Source organism: Dendrobates tinctorius, unplaced genomic scaffold (genome assembly GCF_039654945.1).
Source record: "Dendrobates tinctorius isolate UK_male_01 unplaced genomic scaffold, ASM3965494v1 ptg000022l, whole genome shotgun sequence".
In the NCBI taxonomy this organism is placed as follows: domain Eukaryota; kingdom Metazoa; phylum Chordata; class Amphibia; order Anura; family Dendrobatidae; genus Dendrobates; species Dendrobates tinctorius.
In genome coordinates, this window is record NW_027361690.1 from 45,448,593 (window position 1) to 45,467,307 (window position 18,715).

At 47.2% G+C, this 18,715-nt stretch overlaps 1 protein-coding gene across 1 annotated transcript in view; it reads right to left on the reverse strand.

Moving 5' to 3' along the window:
• The window catches only part of ABHD17C (abhydrolase domain containing 17C, depalmitoylase), a 44,793-nt gene extending 33,536 nt beyond the window's left edge, over positions 1-11,257 (reverse strand). Inside the window, exon 1 of the mRNA XM_073568671.1 lies at positions 10,501-11,257. Coding sequence (XP_073424772.1) covers positions 10,501-11,045 — 545 coding nt within the window. The 5' untranslated portion in view covers positions 11,046-11,257. The remainder of the gene's footprint in view (positions 1-10,500) is intronic.
• Between the last annotated feature and the right edge of the window lie 7,458 nt (positions 11,258-18,715).

Sequence of the window (18,715 nt, forward strand, 5' to 3'; positions counted from 1 at the left end):
AATCTAAACTGCCCCAGTGCAGACCCCAAAGCAATAGGCAGCCCCCAACATATAATGACGGTGAAGCAAGATGAAAAAACAATGCAAAACAAAACCGAAACACAAATGCAAAAATTAGAGCAGAAAACTTAGCTTTTGAGGAGCAGGAATCAGACTGGTCTCCTAGAATCCCTCAGAGAGATCACCAGCAAGGCAGAAGGGCGTCGGCTGCCTTATATCCAGTCAGTAATTCCCGACACCCAGTCATCATCATCCTGCCCAGGTGCTTGGTAATCAGCCTCACTACCTTCCTTCACCAGAAGAGGGAGTTCATCAGACCTCAATGGTGAAGGGGAAAATGAACTCACAACAGGTGCTGACCTGACACTGCCTGTAGGTTACCGTGCACAATCCTGCTGGCAGGATCCCTTTAAACACGAGGCGTTTCACTGGGATGGGAATAGCTCAGGCCTCGCAATTTAAAAGTATTCAACACATTAAATAGCTTTTTCTATATACAAGTCCAAGTCCACTTGGCTCATAGAAGGTACCTTGATGATATGCAGTTGTATAGGGAATTAATGAGCCCTCTACTGACTTGATGCGGTTTCTAGTGACAGATGCTTTTTCCCAAAGCCAAGACACAAAGCACTTGGGTCCCAAAACCATATAATTTTACAGGAAAATATCTATTAAGACAGACTTTGTCAGCAGGTCAATTAATAGCACTAATGCTTCAGCCAGGAAGAGAGAAAATAAAATATTGTATCCGTACTCAATCAATAACATCAGCTATTCATTACATGCAGAAAGCAAAGCATGTATTTCATCATAACTGGGTGATGGCAAGCAGGATTACTCATGTGTAATCGTGAGAAGCTTTCAGCCCTGACAATAGCATCAAATATAAAGACCGCCATACACATTAGATGGCCTAGCTAGCTTAACTAGAGAAGCATACTTCTCTCTGCAGTTACAACAAATGTGTACACCCCCGCTGGTATCTCTCAACGCCGCTGGCACCTCTAGCAATATATATGGACATTGTGCCCTCCTAAGAGTGACACTAATCAAATGAGTATGGGCCGAAGCAAGGCCAGTGTGGACTGCTCATCTATGGGCCTAAATGGTACAACCTTCCCGCAATCCAAGCAAAAATCACCCCCATTGTGCCGTTTGGCTGATAGTAGGCAAGAAAGAATACAGCCATGTAAAGAGCGCTGTGCCCCCGGTACCTCTCACCAGGGAGTGACAGGCCATACATTTATCTGAAGAGCAGATATGAAGAGACCCACGCAAAGAGGTTGGCAAGAGAAACTTTTATTTCCAGTATTACCACTTGGGACTAAACATGTTCCTAACGCACCAGGGCCTGCTCTACAGAAGTCTACAGTGATGGGGAACCAATACCTTATAGCCTAAGATCTGCAGCTCAGGAGTGAAGACACAAACGAGGGGTAAACATAATTGTTTCAAGTACCTCTATCATCCCAAGATTTACTACCCAATACAGACAGGGAAGAGGGGAAACATCTTACGACACAAGGCCCTTAGATAATAGGGGGCGTACTAAATTAAAAGCAGGACACAAAGGAAACTCTGGGGCAGCAAATGCTCTGTAATAATATGTGACAGAGCGAGAGCTGAAAGCCGACATCTTTAGTATCAGCACACAAAGCACTAGGACATCAGAAATACTGCAGAAAATCGGAGTCCGCAGCCTGTTGGGTTCTTAGGATTTCACATGGCCTCAGGCTACCGGAGAGCCTAACAAGCAATGAAGTGTTATTAGCACATAGCCCAATGGGCAGCGACTCGGGACACGATAGGAGGGTGCACTGAGGCCACAGCCTTGTCTGCCCCTCTCACCTTACCTGCCCTGCAGCCATAACTACCAGCACCCACGGTGCCAGGCTGCCAGTCGCTGGGGGCAGATCCACTGGAGAACAAATGACAAATACAAGACGATATAATAGGCAACGTAATAAACATGACCAACGATGTACAAAACAGGAAAAAAAAAACAACTTTATGGTATATTGGATACAAAAGTTAAAAACACTACTATGGAAGACTGTACTAGTGAAAAAAAGAAGTATTTAACAGGAGGAGGACAGTCCCAGGTTACATGGTAGGTGCCATGTGTAGCTAGAGAGAGAAGTAGCTGCAGGCTAAATACCTGTCTGGGCCGTAAGAATGAGATCTTACATGTGGAGCCCTGCATCCGACTCATCCAAAACATGAAAAATACTCCATTTCACGGACAGGAAGCATATACTCCAACATCTGTAACCTGTGTTCAAGCTCATCTCCTTGAGGATACATTTGTCACAGTTACAGTGGGTACGGAAAGTATTCAGACCCCTTTACATTTTTCACTTTGCTTCATTGCAGCCATTTGGTAAACTCAAAAAGTTATTTTCCTCATTAATGTACACTCTGCACCCTATCTTGACTGACATGCAAGTCAAGATGGGGTGCAGAGTATACATTAATAAGGAAAAAATGAACTTTTTGAGTTTACCAAATGGCTGCAATGAAGCAAAGTGAAAAATGTAAAGGGCTCTGAATACTTTCCGTACCTACTATACATGTGCAGTTCTCAGAGTACTGACAATGGAATCAGGACAGCTCTGTCCCCAGCCATATACAGCTCTGGTAAAAATTAAGAGACCACTGCACAGTTTAAAAAAAAAAAAAAAAAAAAAAAAAAAAAAATCAGCTTCTCTACATGTCTGGGAAACTATAAAAAAAAAACCCTGCTGTGGTGTTCACAATCCTCTTGCAATGGGACAAGCTGGATGGCAAAACAAGTGCTAGTAATATCCCAAAAGTAATAGGAATGAAAAAATAACTTTTAACCATGCTAAAGGAGTTGAAAAGAAAAGTCGTGAGTGAGGAAAAGAAGGGTTCAATTCTGGCTTTACTAGCAGAGGGACACAGTGAGCGTCATGTTGCCTCCATCCTTATAGTTTCTAAGACGGCAGTCCATTACAACAAGGTCAAGCAGCAGACATTGGGCACAACAAAGCTACAGACCCCGGCAGAGGGCAAAAACGACTCTCTACTGACCGGGATGACCGTCATCTTATTCGAATGTCACTCAGCAATCGCAGGATGACATCAAGTGACCTACAAAAGGAATGGAAAATGGCAGCTGAGGTGAAGTACATGGCAAGAACAGTTCGTAAGAGGCTCCTAGAGGCAGGGATCAAGTCATGTAAAGCTAGATAAAAGCCTTTCATCAATGAGAAGCAAAGGAGAGCCAGGCTGAAGTTTGCCAAAGACCATAAGGATTGGACCATAGAGGACTGGAGTAAGGTAATCTCTGATGAGTCTAATTTTTAGCTTTGCCCAACACCTGGTAGTCTAATGGTTAGACGGAGACCTGGAGAGGCGTACAAGCCACAGTGTCTTGCACCCACTTTGAAATTTAGTGGAGGATCAGTGATGATCTGGGGATGCTTCAGCAAGGCTGGAATTGGGCAGGTTAATTCTGAGGACTGGTTTTTCCAGCAGGACAATGCGCCATGCCACACAGCTAGAGATAGGTCAAGCAATGTATGGATTTAGGACCACCACATCAAATCCCTGTCATGGTCAGCCCAATCTGCAGACCTGAACCCCATTGAAAATCTCTGGAATGTAATCAAGAGGAAGATGGATAGTAACAAGCCATCAAACAAAGAAGAACTGCTTACATTTTTGTACCAGGAGTGGCATAAGGTCACCCAAAAGCAGTGTGAAAGACTGGAGGAAAGCATGCCAAGACGCATGAAAGCGGTGATTACAAATCTTGGTTATTCCACAATTATTGATCTCTGAACTCTTCCTGAGTTAAAACATTAGCATTGTGGTTTCTAAATGATTATGAACTTGTTTTCTTAGCATTATTTGAGGTCTGCAAGCTCTGCATTTTTTTGTTCTTCTTACAATTTCTCATTTTTTGAAAACAAATACAAAATTTAGTGCTTGGAAATTCGGAGACATGTTGTCAGTAGTTTATAGAAGAGCAATTTGCATTTTAATCAAAAATATACCTATAAAGGGAAAAATCACACAAACTGAAAATTTTTCAGTGGTCTCTTCATTTTTTGCCAGAGTTGCATAAGGCGCATTAGGCCCTTTACATCTATGGGAATCTGAAGTCCATATGTACAGTGCTGGTGTACAGAGTGCACCACCACCGCGTGCCGTCACCTGGCAGGTCAACATGTCATACATGGGCAGCACAATAAAGAAGCATTCTTGGCATTTTCACCTGGACTCCGATAGCAAGTTGCAGCAATAGTTGGCAATGGCTCAGTTCTAGGGTTTTATAATCAATAGAAAGGTCATGAGTGACGCCTACATTTGACAAGTCATACGTACACAGCAGCTAGACGCTGGCAACTAGCTACTATGTCAAGAACTACCGTATTTGATTTAATAAAATTCCTGTATTTTGCCACATTTATTGTATACAAGCAATTTTGGAGGGAAACTATAAGAAAAAGATGCAATGTCCAAATCAGGGTTTTGTCTTACAGATATGCTTAAAACATGTTTGGTAATTTTTCTCATATTAAGATTTTTCTAAAACAGACAAAATGAGTCATCTTCTATTTTTCACACTGGCCTATGGGCTTTTCTTTAGACTTGTAGTTCTAGTACATTCAGGAACAGTTTTTAGTATGCGCATTATTATAAGGCATCCACCAATCACAGCAGGGGATGTCACATCTGACCCTGTTCATTAAACACTCAACCCCTTAGTGACCGATACCATTTTGTACTTAACCAAGCCAATTTTTACAGTTCTGACCACTGTCCCTTTAAGAGGTTATAGCTCTGGAACGCTTTAACGGATCCCACTGATTCTGGCACTGTTTTCTCGTGACATATTGTACTTCAGGTTAGTGGTAAAATTTCTTTGATATGAGTTGCATTTATTTAAAATAAAAAAATTGGGCAAAAGTTTTTGAAAATTTTTCAATTTTCAAACTTTTAATTTTTGTGCCCTTAAATCAGAGATATGTGTCACACAAAATAGTTCATAAATAACATTTCCCAAATGTCTACTTTACATCAGCACAATTTTTGAAATTTTTTTTTGCTTGGAAGTTATAAGGGTTAAAAGTTGACCAGTGATTTCTCATTTTTCCAACAAAATTTACAAAACCATTTTGTTAGGGACCACCTCACATTTGAAGTGAGTTTGGGGGGGTCAATATAACAGAAAATACCCAAAAGTGACACCATTCTAAAAACTGCACCCCTCAAGGTGCGCAAAATTGCATTCAAGATGTTTATTAAACTTTCAGGTGCTTCACGAGAACTAAAGCAATGTGGAAGGAAAAACCATGAACATTTTAACTTTTTTTACAAACAAATTCATTTCTCCTGAGAACGCCGATACCCCGTATGTAGGGAAAAGCCACTGTTTGGGTCACTGTTTGGGTGCACGGCAGGGCTCAGAAGGGAGGAAGCACCATTTGACTTTATGAATGCAAAATTGGCTGGAATGAATGGTAGTGCCATGTCGCGTTTGGAGACCCCCTGATGTGCCTAAACAGTGGAAAGCCCTCAATTCTAACTACAGCCCCAACACCACAACCCTACCTGCAAAGAATAGAAAAAATAAATTTATTATTTTTACCTATTTTTTTTTTATCTTGATCACTGTGACAGGGTCTATCGCAGTGATCAAAATCAACCAATAGGAAAAATCTATTATTGCCGGATACCCGCCGGCAGTTCTCGGCGGGCACACTGCACATGCGCCTGACATTTTCTTCCATGAAAAAGACGCGCAGGGCCAGGGGATGGCATCGGACCACATTTCTCTCTCCTCTGGTATGTTAGATCATATCAGAGGAGAGAGAAATGAATGGGAAATCATACTTTTTTTTTTTATTTGCAAGACCTAGAAGGTTTTCTGAAGCTGGGGGGTGCTATACCCATATTTCTCAGAGCCGTTAAAAAGCGGCGCTGAGGAATAAGCATCCTTAATTGCTGCCGTTAAAAGGTGCATCGGCAGTCGTTAAGGGGTTAAACAGAAAAGAAAGTTGGGGGTATGACCCCTCTGGCTATGTACATGTGTTGTTTCCTAAAACAATAGGACGATAGTCTAAAAAGCCCCAGTGGCCAGTATGAAAATTACAAGAGGTTTTTTTTTTTTTTTTTTTTTTTTAGTTTAATACATGGAGATGTGGGAAATAAATACATTGCTTAAAAAAGACAACATTTTTAACACAAACCCTGATTTAAAGAATCATTTTCTGATAACAGCTTCTCTTAAAAAGTGATGTCCTACTTGGAGAAAAAAAAGTGGTTTTAATGTGTGTAAAGTAGAAAAGATACAACTTAAGCATCAATTCAGCTTCTTTTCCACCATTCCAGCAAGGCCGTGAGAAATTTCTGAACTTTAAACACGTTACTAAATCTAGAAGTTATTCTGTATTCACATAATAGGGGATAATTTCCAGCAATCGTGAGAAAGGGAAAAAATCTGCGCACGTTTGTCCTCAGTACTGATCATAGTCACCGGGATGGAATGAAATAGCCAAACGTTGAAGTCTCCATTCTCCGGCAGCCCTATAGACCGTGAATAGAGTGGAGGTTGCGCATGCGCACAGCCCCCTTCTAAGGATCATTCGGGATCTCAGAAGTCAGGACTCCAGTGATCAGCATGTTATTCTTTATTATATGGATAGGAGATAACAAGAAACCCCTTTAAACTGCCCAACGCTTGTAATGTGTTTCATCCGGGACCTGAAGAAGGCTGAGAGTGCTGACTCAACATTACAATCAGTGTCCTGACATCTTGAGCCACTTTGCAATGTTTTTAGCACCATCATGGGAGAATACCAGTGTAGTCTGGTCAATAGCTGTTGCTGTATTGTCCCATTTAGTTACTGTTATTTATTCTTAACACTAACAAGAAGGAAATCATTACATACATCTACAAATATCACATTGTCGTCCATCCCTTTAGAGTTCTGTCTATATAGCATCATGGCTGCACTTTAGAGGGTGACGTGTACATCCGCAGAATAAAACCTTTTCCAATGAGAATGCTAGAAATAGCAAATCCTTACGTAGGCCGGGACCCAACACAAGCGCCCCCCCTCGTAAATGTGGTCAGCGGGAAATGAAGAGCACAAGCCATTCACAAACAGGGAAAGAGGGATACAAGAATACACGTGCTTCCTTCCATGAAAAGCCGAGCACATCCTATTAACGTCATTAAAACAATTACTCATACCTACGGGAGATGAACACAAAGTCATGGGAATGCTGCACATGCCGAGCTGTGAAACTGATCCCTAGTAATGACCTGCCGGCGGCATCTCCCGCATATCTGCATAGTCCTAATTACCCATCAGCGGTCATGGCATCGCTGGGCGCATCATTTCACAGAAGATCACATTCAGGAATGAAAAGAACTGCAGTAAGTGTATGATCTTGTCTTGGGTCACATTCCGATGGGTATCTTATGGGTGCACTACAAATGCAAGTCCCGACCTGACCGAAACAGACAGCTTCATAGGCATCTATGAAGTCTATGCCGGTCAGAACATCTGGTCTGTAACTAAGTATCTCTGGATATGGTGGTGATGAGCGTGGACAGAATGAAGGTGGTCTCTGATCAACTGGGATGAGAAAACAGATTTAAGCAGAATCCCGAGAAGAAAAATGAGAAGCACAATGGCTCCTACAGACAGCTGTTACACCTGCCGGCGCGGTTACCTAATGTCTACATTTACTTTACAGAGGGGGAGTCGGCAGAGATGATGTTTAGCACAACTAATGTAGACTAGGTAAGCAGGGCGGACTACCGGCCATCTGTGCCCTCATCATATAGTCACCGGGAGCTGAAGGTCCAATCTCCATGTGTTTGCCCCGGTAGACAGCTGATCACCACAAATAAAAAATTAGGAAAGGCGCAGTCCCCTTCGAATGTCAGCATCTACCAACAAAGCCACAGAACTACAACATTTTTGTACTGATGAACTTAAATTAGGGCACCCGTAGGCCTGTCCGATCTGACCTTGGCAGCATCTCCTGATCTCCTGCCATCAATTTCTACCAAGATAATTCCTTTTATATTACAAAGACTTTCATTACTCTGAAACCTATAATTACACAGTTGTGAGCTTGTCCTCCAAGGAAAAGACTTATAAATCACGAGACAAGAAAAAACTATTTTACAGAAGCAATTACTGGAGTTGGAGTGCCTAGCACCAAACAACAAGACAGATAACAGGGGACGTCCATGTTTTTCCGGAGCCTGTGTAAAGAGTAGAATGACTGCCCGCACGGCACATCCATGGTAAAGTTACCAATTTACTGGACCATGGCCATCGCTGATGAAGCAGAAAGCGGTATTAGGCCGGGGTCACACTTGTGAGTGCGATGTGAGAAACTCGCACTAGTCTCTAACATCAATACCCGGCACTGCCGCCAGCACTCGTGAACGGAGTGTGTGGCTGCATAGAAAAACATACAGCTGCAAACTCCGGTCCGAGTGCCGGGTATTGATGCGCGAGTTTCTCGCATCACACTCACAAGTGTGACCCCGGCCTTAGAATAGAGATGCCAATATAATCCTATCAGTGACATCCCACTGCTGCCCCTCACCTCGTGTGGGCTGCCCCCCTCCAGTAGTTTTATGGAAGAGGCGACCCTCTGTCCCAATGTATCCGCTATCTTGTCTATCTGGAGCCAAGTGATTAATGACATTAGTAATCCGCATAATAGCAGCCATCCAAAATGTCACTATAATTACTCCCTTTATAATGCAGGAATGATTGGCTAACACACGCAGGACATTCCTGACCCACAGCATGGTAATGTAGCATGGTGCCATGTCTGTGACTGACTCCACCAGTAAGGTGCTCTGCTAGACGTGAGCGTCAGGTAGGAGTCACCAATGTTTCTGAACATCATTGGCCATGGATCCTAGAAGCTCTGGTCACCCTGGTTCTGCCCAACATAAGTCAAAAACAGTGGCCGGAATAGAGAAGTGACGTCAGGTGTGAATGAGGTCAGCAATAAGCCGAATAATAGAACAGGAAGCGACCAGTGACACCCACATCTATACACGGGGGGGGGGGGGGGGGGGGTCACCCTGATAACCACTGGACTAGTGAGCCAGTGACCAACCATGGTTGGGCCAATGAAAGGGCTGAGAAAAACAAAAAACAGAATCCACCCAAAAAGCAATGAGACCTAGAATACCACGGCAACATGCGAGGGAGGAGAGGACTATGGTGACATGTCAAGCCCAGGGTCAGAGGTTTCTTCAGTGCAGAGCGTGACCTGTGGTTACAGCGAGCACATGGTATGAGGACCCTAAATATCCCATGGTCCGGTGTGGAGTCTGGCCGATAGCGACAAGGAGTACAAAATACTGTAGGCTGGAGACGGCGCGGCATCAGTGCCGAACAATTCCTGTAGTCACCAATACTGGAAGCCCCATGTGGCTTGTGAGGACATCACTATTACAGGGTCTTCCTTATGCCCCCTAGATGAGACATTTAACAACACGATCACCATCCTCTCTGGAGACAGCCCCTGATGACAATCCTGGAGGGTGACCCCCATCCTCCCCGCCCCTGATGACACTCCTGGAGGGTGACCCCCATCCTCCCCACCCCTGATGACACTCCTGGAGGGTGACCCCCATCCTCCCCACCCCTGATGACACTCCTGGAGGGTGACCCCCATCCTCCCCACCCCTGATGACACTCCTGGAGGGTGACCCCCATCCTCCCCGGGTCAGCCCCTGATGACACTCCTGGAGGGTGACCCCCATCCCTCCCTGGGTAGGCCCCTGACAACACTCCTGGAGGGTGACCCCCATCCTCCCCGGGTCAGCCCCTGATGACACTCCTGGAGGGTGACCCCCATCCCTCCCTGGGTAGGCCCCTGACAACACTCCTGGAGGGTGACCCCCATCCTCCCCGGGTCAGCCCCTGATGACACTCCTGGAGGGTGACCCCCATCCCTCCCTGGGTAGGCCCCTGACGACACTCCTGGAGGGTGACCCCCATCCTCCCCGGGTCAGCCCCTGATAACACTCCTGGAGGGTGACCCCCATCCTCCCCGGGTCAGCCCCTGATGACACTCCTGGAGGGTGACCCCCATCCTCCCCGGGTCAGCCCCCGATGACACTCCTGGAGGGTGACCCCCATCCTCCCCGGGTCAGCCCCCGATGACACTCCTGGAGGGTGACCCCCATCCTCCCCGGGTCAGCCCCTGATGACACTCCTGGAGGGTGACCCCCATCCTCCCCACCCCTGATGACACTCCTGGAGGGTGACCCCCATCCTCCCCACCCCTGATGACACTCCTGGAGGGTGACCCCCATCCTCCCCGGGTCAGCCCCTGATGACACTCCTGGAGTGTGACCCCCATCCTCCCCGGGTCAGCCCCCGATGACACTCCTGGAGGGTGACCCCCATCCTCCCCGGGTCAGCCCCTGATGACACTCCTGGAGGGTGACCCCCATCCCTCCCGGGACAGCCCCCCACGTACCGTGTCCGCAGCGCATGCCAGGCCGCCTCGATGTCCGAGTACAGGTTCTTCTCGCTGGGCTTGCCGCTGCTCACGCCGTAGCCGGAGTAGTCGTAGGAGAAGACGTTGCAGTTGATCCGGGAGCCCAGGCCGATGTAGAAGCTGCACATCTGGCCCAGGTCCACCGCGTTCCCGTGAGAGAAGAGCAGCGTGTACCGGCTCCCGGGGGCGCAGCGCACGAACATGCAGCCCAGGCAGCTGCCCCGCTCCGTCCTCCAGCGGAACACCTCCACCGCGTCCAGCTCCCGCTGCGAGTACTGCCAGTCCGCCCTCTCCGTCAGGTGCAGGCTGCACTGCGGCGGGGGACAGGCCGCAGGCTCGCTCTGCTCGTCCCCCTGCGCACAGGCCTGGCCCGGGGTCACCTCTGCCTCCCGCACCGTGTACGTGGGCTCCGGGGGCAGGAAGGCCAGCTTGGCAGCGATGCGACTCGGGCATGGCGGGCAGCAGAAGAGCCAGCAGAGCTCCCCCAGAGAGAAGCCGTTCATCCTCGGTCCTTGCTCTGGCATTGGGGCGACCCGGGCCTGCGGGTGGAAAGCTACTACCTGAGGACGGAGCAGCGAAACCTGCCCCGGGCCTGCAGCGCCTAGTAACCGGCGGCTAGCGGCTCATCTGATTGCTACTCGCGCCCGGCCTAGCAGCTGCTTCCGGGAGAGCACACGGATACCGAGGCCGAGGAGCGACGGAGGAGTGCTGCCCCCTAGCACGGCGGAGAGAGGAGTGCAGGCAGGGGAGAATGTCATCGCTGAGGAGGGGCAGGACGTGTGCACCAGTACACACCAGTAATATGCACGAGTATAAGCAAGTATGGACCAATATGCACCAGTATGTACCAGTGTAAACCAGTATGGACCAATAAGCACCAGTATATACCAATATACACCAGTGTAAACCAGTATGGACCAATAAGCACCAGTATATACCAATATACACCAATGTAAGCCAGTATATATGAATATTCTACACTTAAAAAATTACAGAAAGGAAAATGGGTTGATGCAAAAGTTTGGGCACCCTGCATGGTTAGTACCTAGTAACACCCCCTTTTGAAAGTATCACAGCTTGTAAATGCTTTTTGCAGCCAGATAAGAGTCTTTCATTTCCTGTCTGAGGGATTTTCATCCATTATACCGTTATCGTTACACCGATGCCTCTACCTTGTGCCAGTCCTTACACTGGTTACCCATCCACTCCAGAATCCAGTACAAACTTATTATCCTCACCCACAAAGCCCTCCATGGCTCAGCACCACCCTACATCTCCTCACTCGTCTCAGTATACCACACTACCCGCGCCCTCCGTTCTGCTAATGACCTGAGGTTAGCATCCTCAATAATCAGAACCTTCCACTCCTGTCTCCAAGACTTTTCACGTGCTGCGCCAAATCTTTGGAATGCACTACCCAGGTTAATACAATTAATCCCCAATCCCCACAGTTTTAAGCGTGCCCTAAAAACACATTTGCTCAGACTGGCCTACCGCCTCAACGCATTAACCTAAATATCCTTGTGTTGCCCATTCAAAATTTTTACCATAACCAGGTTCCTCGCATCCTGTTCTCACATGCATTATGCATTTAATAGCCCTCTGTGTCTGTACTGTTACACACTTAGGCTGATAACTGGTTCATGCAGCAACAGGAACACCCGATTCTTACACTATGGCTGGTCTAAACAATCAGGGCAATTGTTACCATCCACCTTTCGTGTCTCCCTTTTCCCTTATAGACTGTAAGCTTGCGAGCAGGGCCCTCATTCCTCTTGGCATCTGTTATGATCTATGTGATTATTGTTATGCTGTAATGTCTATTGTCTGTACAAGTCTCCTCTATAATGTAAAGTGCTGCGGAATATGTTGGCACTATAGAAATAAAATTATTATTATTTATTATTATCCATTCTTCCTTGGAAAATTCTTCCAGTTCTGTGAGATTCCTGGGTTGTCTTGCATGCACTGATATTTTGAGGTCTGACCACAGATTTTCAATGATATTCAGATCAGGGGACTGCTAGGGCCATTGTAAAACCTTCAGCTTGTGCCTTTTGAGGTAGTCTATTGTGGATTTTGACTTGTGTTTAGGTTCATTATCCGTTTGTAGAAGCCATCCTCTTTTCAGCTTTTTTACAGATGTTGTTATGTTTGTATCAAGAATGTGTTGAAATTTCATTGAATCCATTCTTCTCTCTACCCGTGACATGTTCCCCACACCATTGGCTGCAGCACAACCCCAAAGCACGATTGATCCACCCCATGTTTAATGGTTGGCGAGATGTTCTTTTCCTGAAGAAAGCCATGACCCTTACAGGCCAATTAACGTCTAAAACTTTGGTCAAGGATATCTGAGCACACATATCTCCATGAGTGCCCAAACATTTGCATTGGCCCTTTTCCCTTTTTGTAATTTTTAAAATGCAAAAATTACTATATATATATATATATATATATATATATATATATATATAAATCAAAAAAAGGGCAGCACTACCAAAATTAAATAGTTGGTGCAAAACCTATTCAGCAGTGTCCAAACAGCCAAATTAACAAAAGTAAAAAAAGTAAAAAAATAGGCAGCACTCAAATTAAATGTGAAAAAAAAGTGGATACTTTACTGATCCTCAAGTGGCAACGTTTCAACGTTATCAAGATAAAGACGGGTCACCGTTGAAACGTTGCCACTTGAGGATCAGTAAAGTATCCACTTTTTTTTCACATTTAATTTGAGTGCTGCCTATTTTTTTACTTATATATATATATATCCTAAAATACAAAGGAAATGTGTCTTTAACTTTAGGCCTTTTAGAGATCATTTCATCTTCAACTTGTTTAAATGTTCACAATAACAGTCATTTTGACCAGGGGTGCCCAAACTTTTACATGTCACTATATACCAGTATACACCAGTGCACACCAATATAAACCAGTATACTCCTGTATATACACCAATATAAACCAGTATACTGTACATATATATATATATATATATATATATATATATATATATATACACACGTAAATAACAGTATATGGCAGTATACAGCCACCTCCACAGTGTGACCTGCATAGAGGCCTGTGGGCTGCTCTTGGCAGATGATTATTAATCCAAAGGGAACAAACCATCTTTGCAATTAGCAGACAGTGCGTACAATAAATATTCATGGATTGATCATTTCAAAGAGATCACAAAAGTTTTGACCAATATCGGCAGGGTCAGGCTACCATCTAACGTGCTGTACTGTCGGGTCTGGGTCCTGCTCTGCCCGCATCTATTTTGACGTCTGCTGACACATAGTGAGGTGAAGCAGAAGAGTAAAGGGCCTGTCACACTAAGCGATATCGCTAGCAATATCGATATAACTTGTGACGTTATAGCGATATCTCTGTGTGTGATACTTACCTACGACCCGCTCCCCCGCTGCTTATCGCTGATCGCGCGAGAACGTCCTGGACTGTTTCTCGTCGTCAGCTTCCTGCGGCGCTTCCTGTGGAGAGACGAGTGACGAGCGTGGAGCCGCGCGGGAGGACGCAGGATCGCCTAGTGTGACAGGTAAGTAGCGACCCCCGTCCCCAGCGATGTCGCTAGTGAGATCTGCCTGTGTGGCAGCTCACTAGCGACCACTTAGCGATGTACCAGCGATCCCGACCGCGTCATATCACTGGTCGGGATCGCTGGTACATCGCTAAGTGTGACAGTACCTTTAGGTAATGTAGCGATTGGGGTACACCTTGTCGCGGTGGGATGGCATTTACGTTTTTATATCAAAATAGTGTCAACTAAGCACCCTATACATGCACTAGCACTATTTATTTACTTATTACAGGGTGTTTGCTCATTTTGTTTTTTTCTTGGGTTCCACCTATGTATGTCTCATCCAGTAGCGCGGTATTTGCACTGTACTTGCCGTCCTATAGACAATGAATGGAGAGAGAGTCTGCACTCAGACAATCTGTAACGTCCTTGTTACACTGCTCTGTCATACTCATCCGGCCTCCGCTCCCACGCCGCAGCCAGCCTCTGCTCCCACGCCGCAGCCTCTCTTCACCCGACGGCCACGGCTGTCACCTCTGAGGGGCTCGCGGCCGACGCCATCCCTGCATGCAATGCGCATGCGCCATAGGCCGCGGCCGCGCCTCCCTGCTGCTTCTTGTGCTCCGGCTGTGCCCTGACCCGGAAGCACCTTCGGACCAAAGGCAGACCAGATGGGACTATATCAGGCCGCTTCCCCCTGAGGGAGGCGCCTGATCATTGTGTTACCTTGCACACTGGGCCCTGTTTCCTCCTGTGCTCTCTACAGTCTCTCGGTGCCGTCCTCAGTGTTTCCTGCAGCAGCCTCGCAGCCTGTCTTCCGTGTTCGCTAACAGTTATTCTCAGGCCTGCTCCAGTGTTCCTGTTTCCTCCGTCTCCTGCCTCCGGTGTTCCTGTTCCATCCTGTTCCAGTCCTGCCGTCTTACTCCAGTCCTGCCTCCGGTGTGTCAGGATCCTGCCAGCGCTGGCGTGCAGCCTCCGCTGAGCAGGGACTCACCCGCACTGTAGGGTGAGTCCAAACAGACATAGAAGGTACCAAGCAGAATCCAAAGCAATATCCAGGAAACAGACCGAGTCATACACAGAGAATCAAGTAACCAGAACACAGCACAAACACACTCAGGGGTCACCACACAATGCCAAGGGGAAAGTATAACTGACGGGGAATGGGAGCTTCCTGGGGCAATAAGAAGCTTTCCCAGAACCAATGAGAGGCCACCATAATAGGCCCCAAGTGTGCATGTAAGAGTCTGCACTGAGATCAAATCATTAACCCCAGAAGTGCCGGTCCACCAGCACTGGTATCATGACAGTACCCCCCTCTCAACGGGGGGCCTGCCGCCACAGGTGAGACTGAAGGACGTATGTGTCCCTTGCGCAGACTTTCAACAATGTACTCCTTCATAGCCAAGCGCTCAGGGCCGGATAAATTAAACAGACGGGCTTTAGGTAATTTAGCCTCCGGGACCAGCTCAATAGCGCAGTCAAAGGGTCTATGTGGCAGTAACGTCTCTGCCTCGCTTTCAGAGAATACATCTTCGAAGTCCTTCAGGCATTCCGGAATACCATCCAGCTCGACAGATGATACAGACACAGATTTAACAGGTTCAACCAGCAGTGCGGATTTATCACACAACTTAAAATCATTAAACCACCACTGAACAATCTCCCCCGTTTTCCAGTTAATAACTGGGTTATAGCGTTGTAACCAGGGCATGCCCAACACCAACCCTGCAGGTAGATTGTCCAGAACCTAACAACTTAGGTTTTCCACATGAGTAGCGCCCACTCTGAGCGAAAACAAGTCAGACGTAAAGAGAATTCCCTCCTTAGTGAGGGGAGAGGAGTCAATGGCCACCACCTTGATCGGAACCTTGAGCCTAAATGTCCCTATCTTGCAGCGTGTGACCAATTGGGAGTCAATGAGATCAATCGATGATCCGCAGTCCACGAAGGCTGTAGAGGGAAAAGAACAACCGTCCACCAACAGTTCCACATGCAGTAACACTTTAGAAAATGAGAAAAAGGGTACCTGAGGGTCTGAGTAGTCTCCCCGCTGACTACCCAGACCTAGTCGTTTCCCGCCGACCGGGTCGACAACGGGCAATCAGGACTCTCTCTTTTCCAATGTCCCGTTTTACCGCAGTAAAAGCATAACTGCTTATCCTTCCGGCGTTTCCACTCCGTATCCTTCAGCGAGAGGGCGCCTACGTCCATGAGCTCAGGGGCAGTCTCTTTTCCACTGGGGAACAATGGAGTCTCCACCTGCATCACCCCTCTGGTCCGCAGCCTGCGGTCCATCCGGACAGCCTGGCTAATGGCGTCCTCGAAAGAGTTAGGTGGGGGATGTAACGCCAAGGCATCCTGCAGCCGCTTGGACAAGCCGCTGCGAAAGAGTCCTCGGAGTGCGGCATCATCCCAAGAAATCTCTGCGGCCCAGCGGCGGAATTCAGTACAAAACCACTCAGCCGAGTGTTTCCCCTGACAGACACTCATCACCATGTCCTCTGCCAATCGCACTAGGTCAGGCTCATCATAAATGTGCCTGAGGGCATCAAAGAATGCATTAACAGACACTCTCTCAGGGGCAGTGGGAGGAAGGGAGAAAGCCCAAGCTTGTGGGGACCCTCTTAATAAAGACATAATGACCCCTACCTTCTGGTTTTCATCCCCAGAGGAACGTGGTCTCAAACTAAAAAAAAGTTTGCACCCCTCCATGAAGACCCTGAACTCCTTTTTGTTCCCAGAAAAAAAGTCAGGCAGTTTAACAGGTGGTTCCGGGGACACCAGAACAACATCCCTCACCCCAGCACCTGGAGACCCAGCAGCTAAAACCCCTCGCACTGTCTCAGAAATCTGCTGCTGAGAAGGAGCCAGAGCTTGCTGCTCCAGAGATAATCCCTGAAACATCTGACTCAGATTTTTCATCTGGTCAGCCAGAGACTGTATGGGATCCATAACTCTCTGCACAAAAAACCCCAAAAAACTTAACGGTCAGTTATAATGTCGGGATCCTACCAGCGCAGGCGTGCAGCCTTCGCTGAGCAGGGACTCACCCGCACTGTAGGGGGGCCCGGGGTCAGGTACAGCTGGAAAGTACAGATACACAGGACCTGTGAACGCTGAAGTTTAGAACGCAGTGAAGGACCTACGGTCATGTGACTGCAAGGGGGCGGGGCTTAGCATCCTGCTTTCAGAGATGGCAGGATACTATACAGAAATACTCAGTCAGGCAAAACGGAGGTCATACGCAGAGATAGCAGTAAAGTATCAGGGATGAGATAGAACGGATAGTCGGGGCCAAGCAGGAGTCAAAACCAAACAGACATAGAAGGTGCGAAGCAGAATCCAACAAGCAATATCCAGAGAACAGACCGAGTTGTACACAGAGTATCAAGCAACCAGAACACAGCACAAACACACTCAGGGGTCACCACACAATGCCAAGGGCGAAAGTATAACTGACTGGGGATGGGAGCGTCCTGAGGCTTTCCCAGAACCAATGAGAGGCAACCATAATAAGTCCCAGGTGTGCAGGTAAGAGTCTGCACTGAGATCAAATCATTAACCCCAGAAGTGCCGGTCCACCAGCACTGGTATCATGACACGGTGTTCCTGTTCCATCCTGTTCCAGTCCTGCCGTCCTCCAGTCCTGCCTCCAGTGTTCCTGTTCCATCCTGTTCCAGTTCTGCCGTCCTACTCCAGTCCTGCCTCCGGTGTTCCTTGTTATGATAGAGTCACCATAGGAGGCAAAAACAGAAATGCTAGCTAAGTCCAGAAAACCAGAGAGGTTGGCAGCTATCGGATTGCAGACCCCTGATCCTATCCACAACAACTAACAATAGCCGTGGGGGGTTCCTACGATGCCCTAGACCCCTCGATCACAGCCGGAGAATTAAATAGGCCTAAAGAAAGAAAAGGGAAATCTAAACTGCCCCAGAGCAGACCCCAAAGCAATAGGCAGCCCCCAACATATAATGACGGTGAAGCAAGATGAAAACACAAACACAGACAGAAAGATAGACTGAGCAAAGACGGGGCCCAAGCTATCTAGATAGGAAAGGACAGGAAGGCTGCTGTCTGCAATCCGTGAAAAACCCTATGAAAATAAGAGCCAACAGACTGACAGTGAAAAAGGCCCTGAAGACGCTAGGCTTCAAAAAAGCTATGTCAGTACTCAGGAATATTCTGAAGACAGAGCAACCAGCAAAAGGAGATTCAGCTCACCCCAGCAGGGAATGGCAGAATCCAGAAAAGCAAGGAAAACAAAAACAAAACACCAATGCTAACAGGCAAAGCAGAAAACTTAGCTTTAGAGGAGCAGGAATCAGACTGATGTCCTAGAAGTCCACAGAGAAATCACCTGCAGGGCAGAAGGGCGTCGGCAGCCTTATATCCAGTCCGTGACTCCACTCAGCCAGTCATCCTCACTAGGCTCAGGTGCCTGATAATCAGGCTCATTACCTTCCTTTACCAGAATAGGGAGTTCACCAGACCTCAGTGACGAAGGGGAAAATGAACTCACAACAGTTCCTGTTCCATCCTGTTCCAGTCCTGCCGTCCTACTCCAGTCCTGCCTCCGGTGTTCCTGTTCCATCCTGTTCTAGTCCTGCCTTCCTACTCCAGTCCTGCCTCTGGTGTTCCAGTTCCATCCTG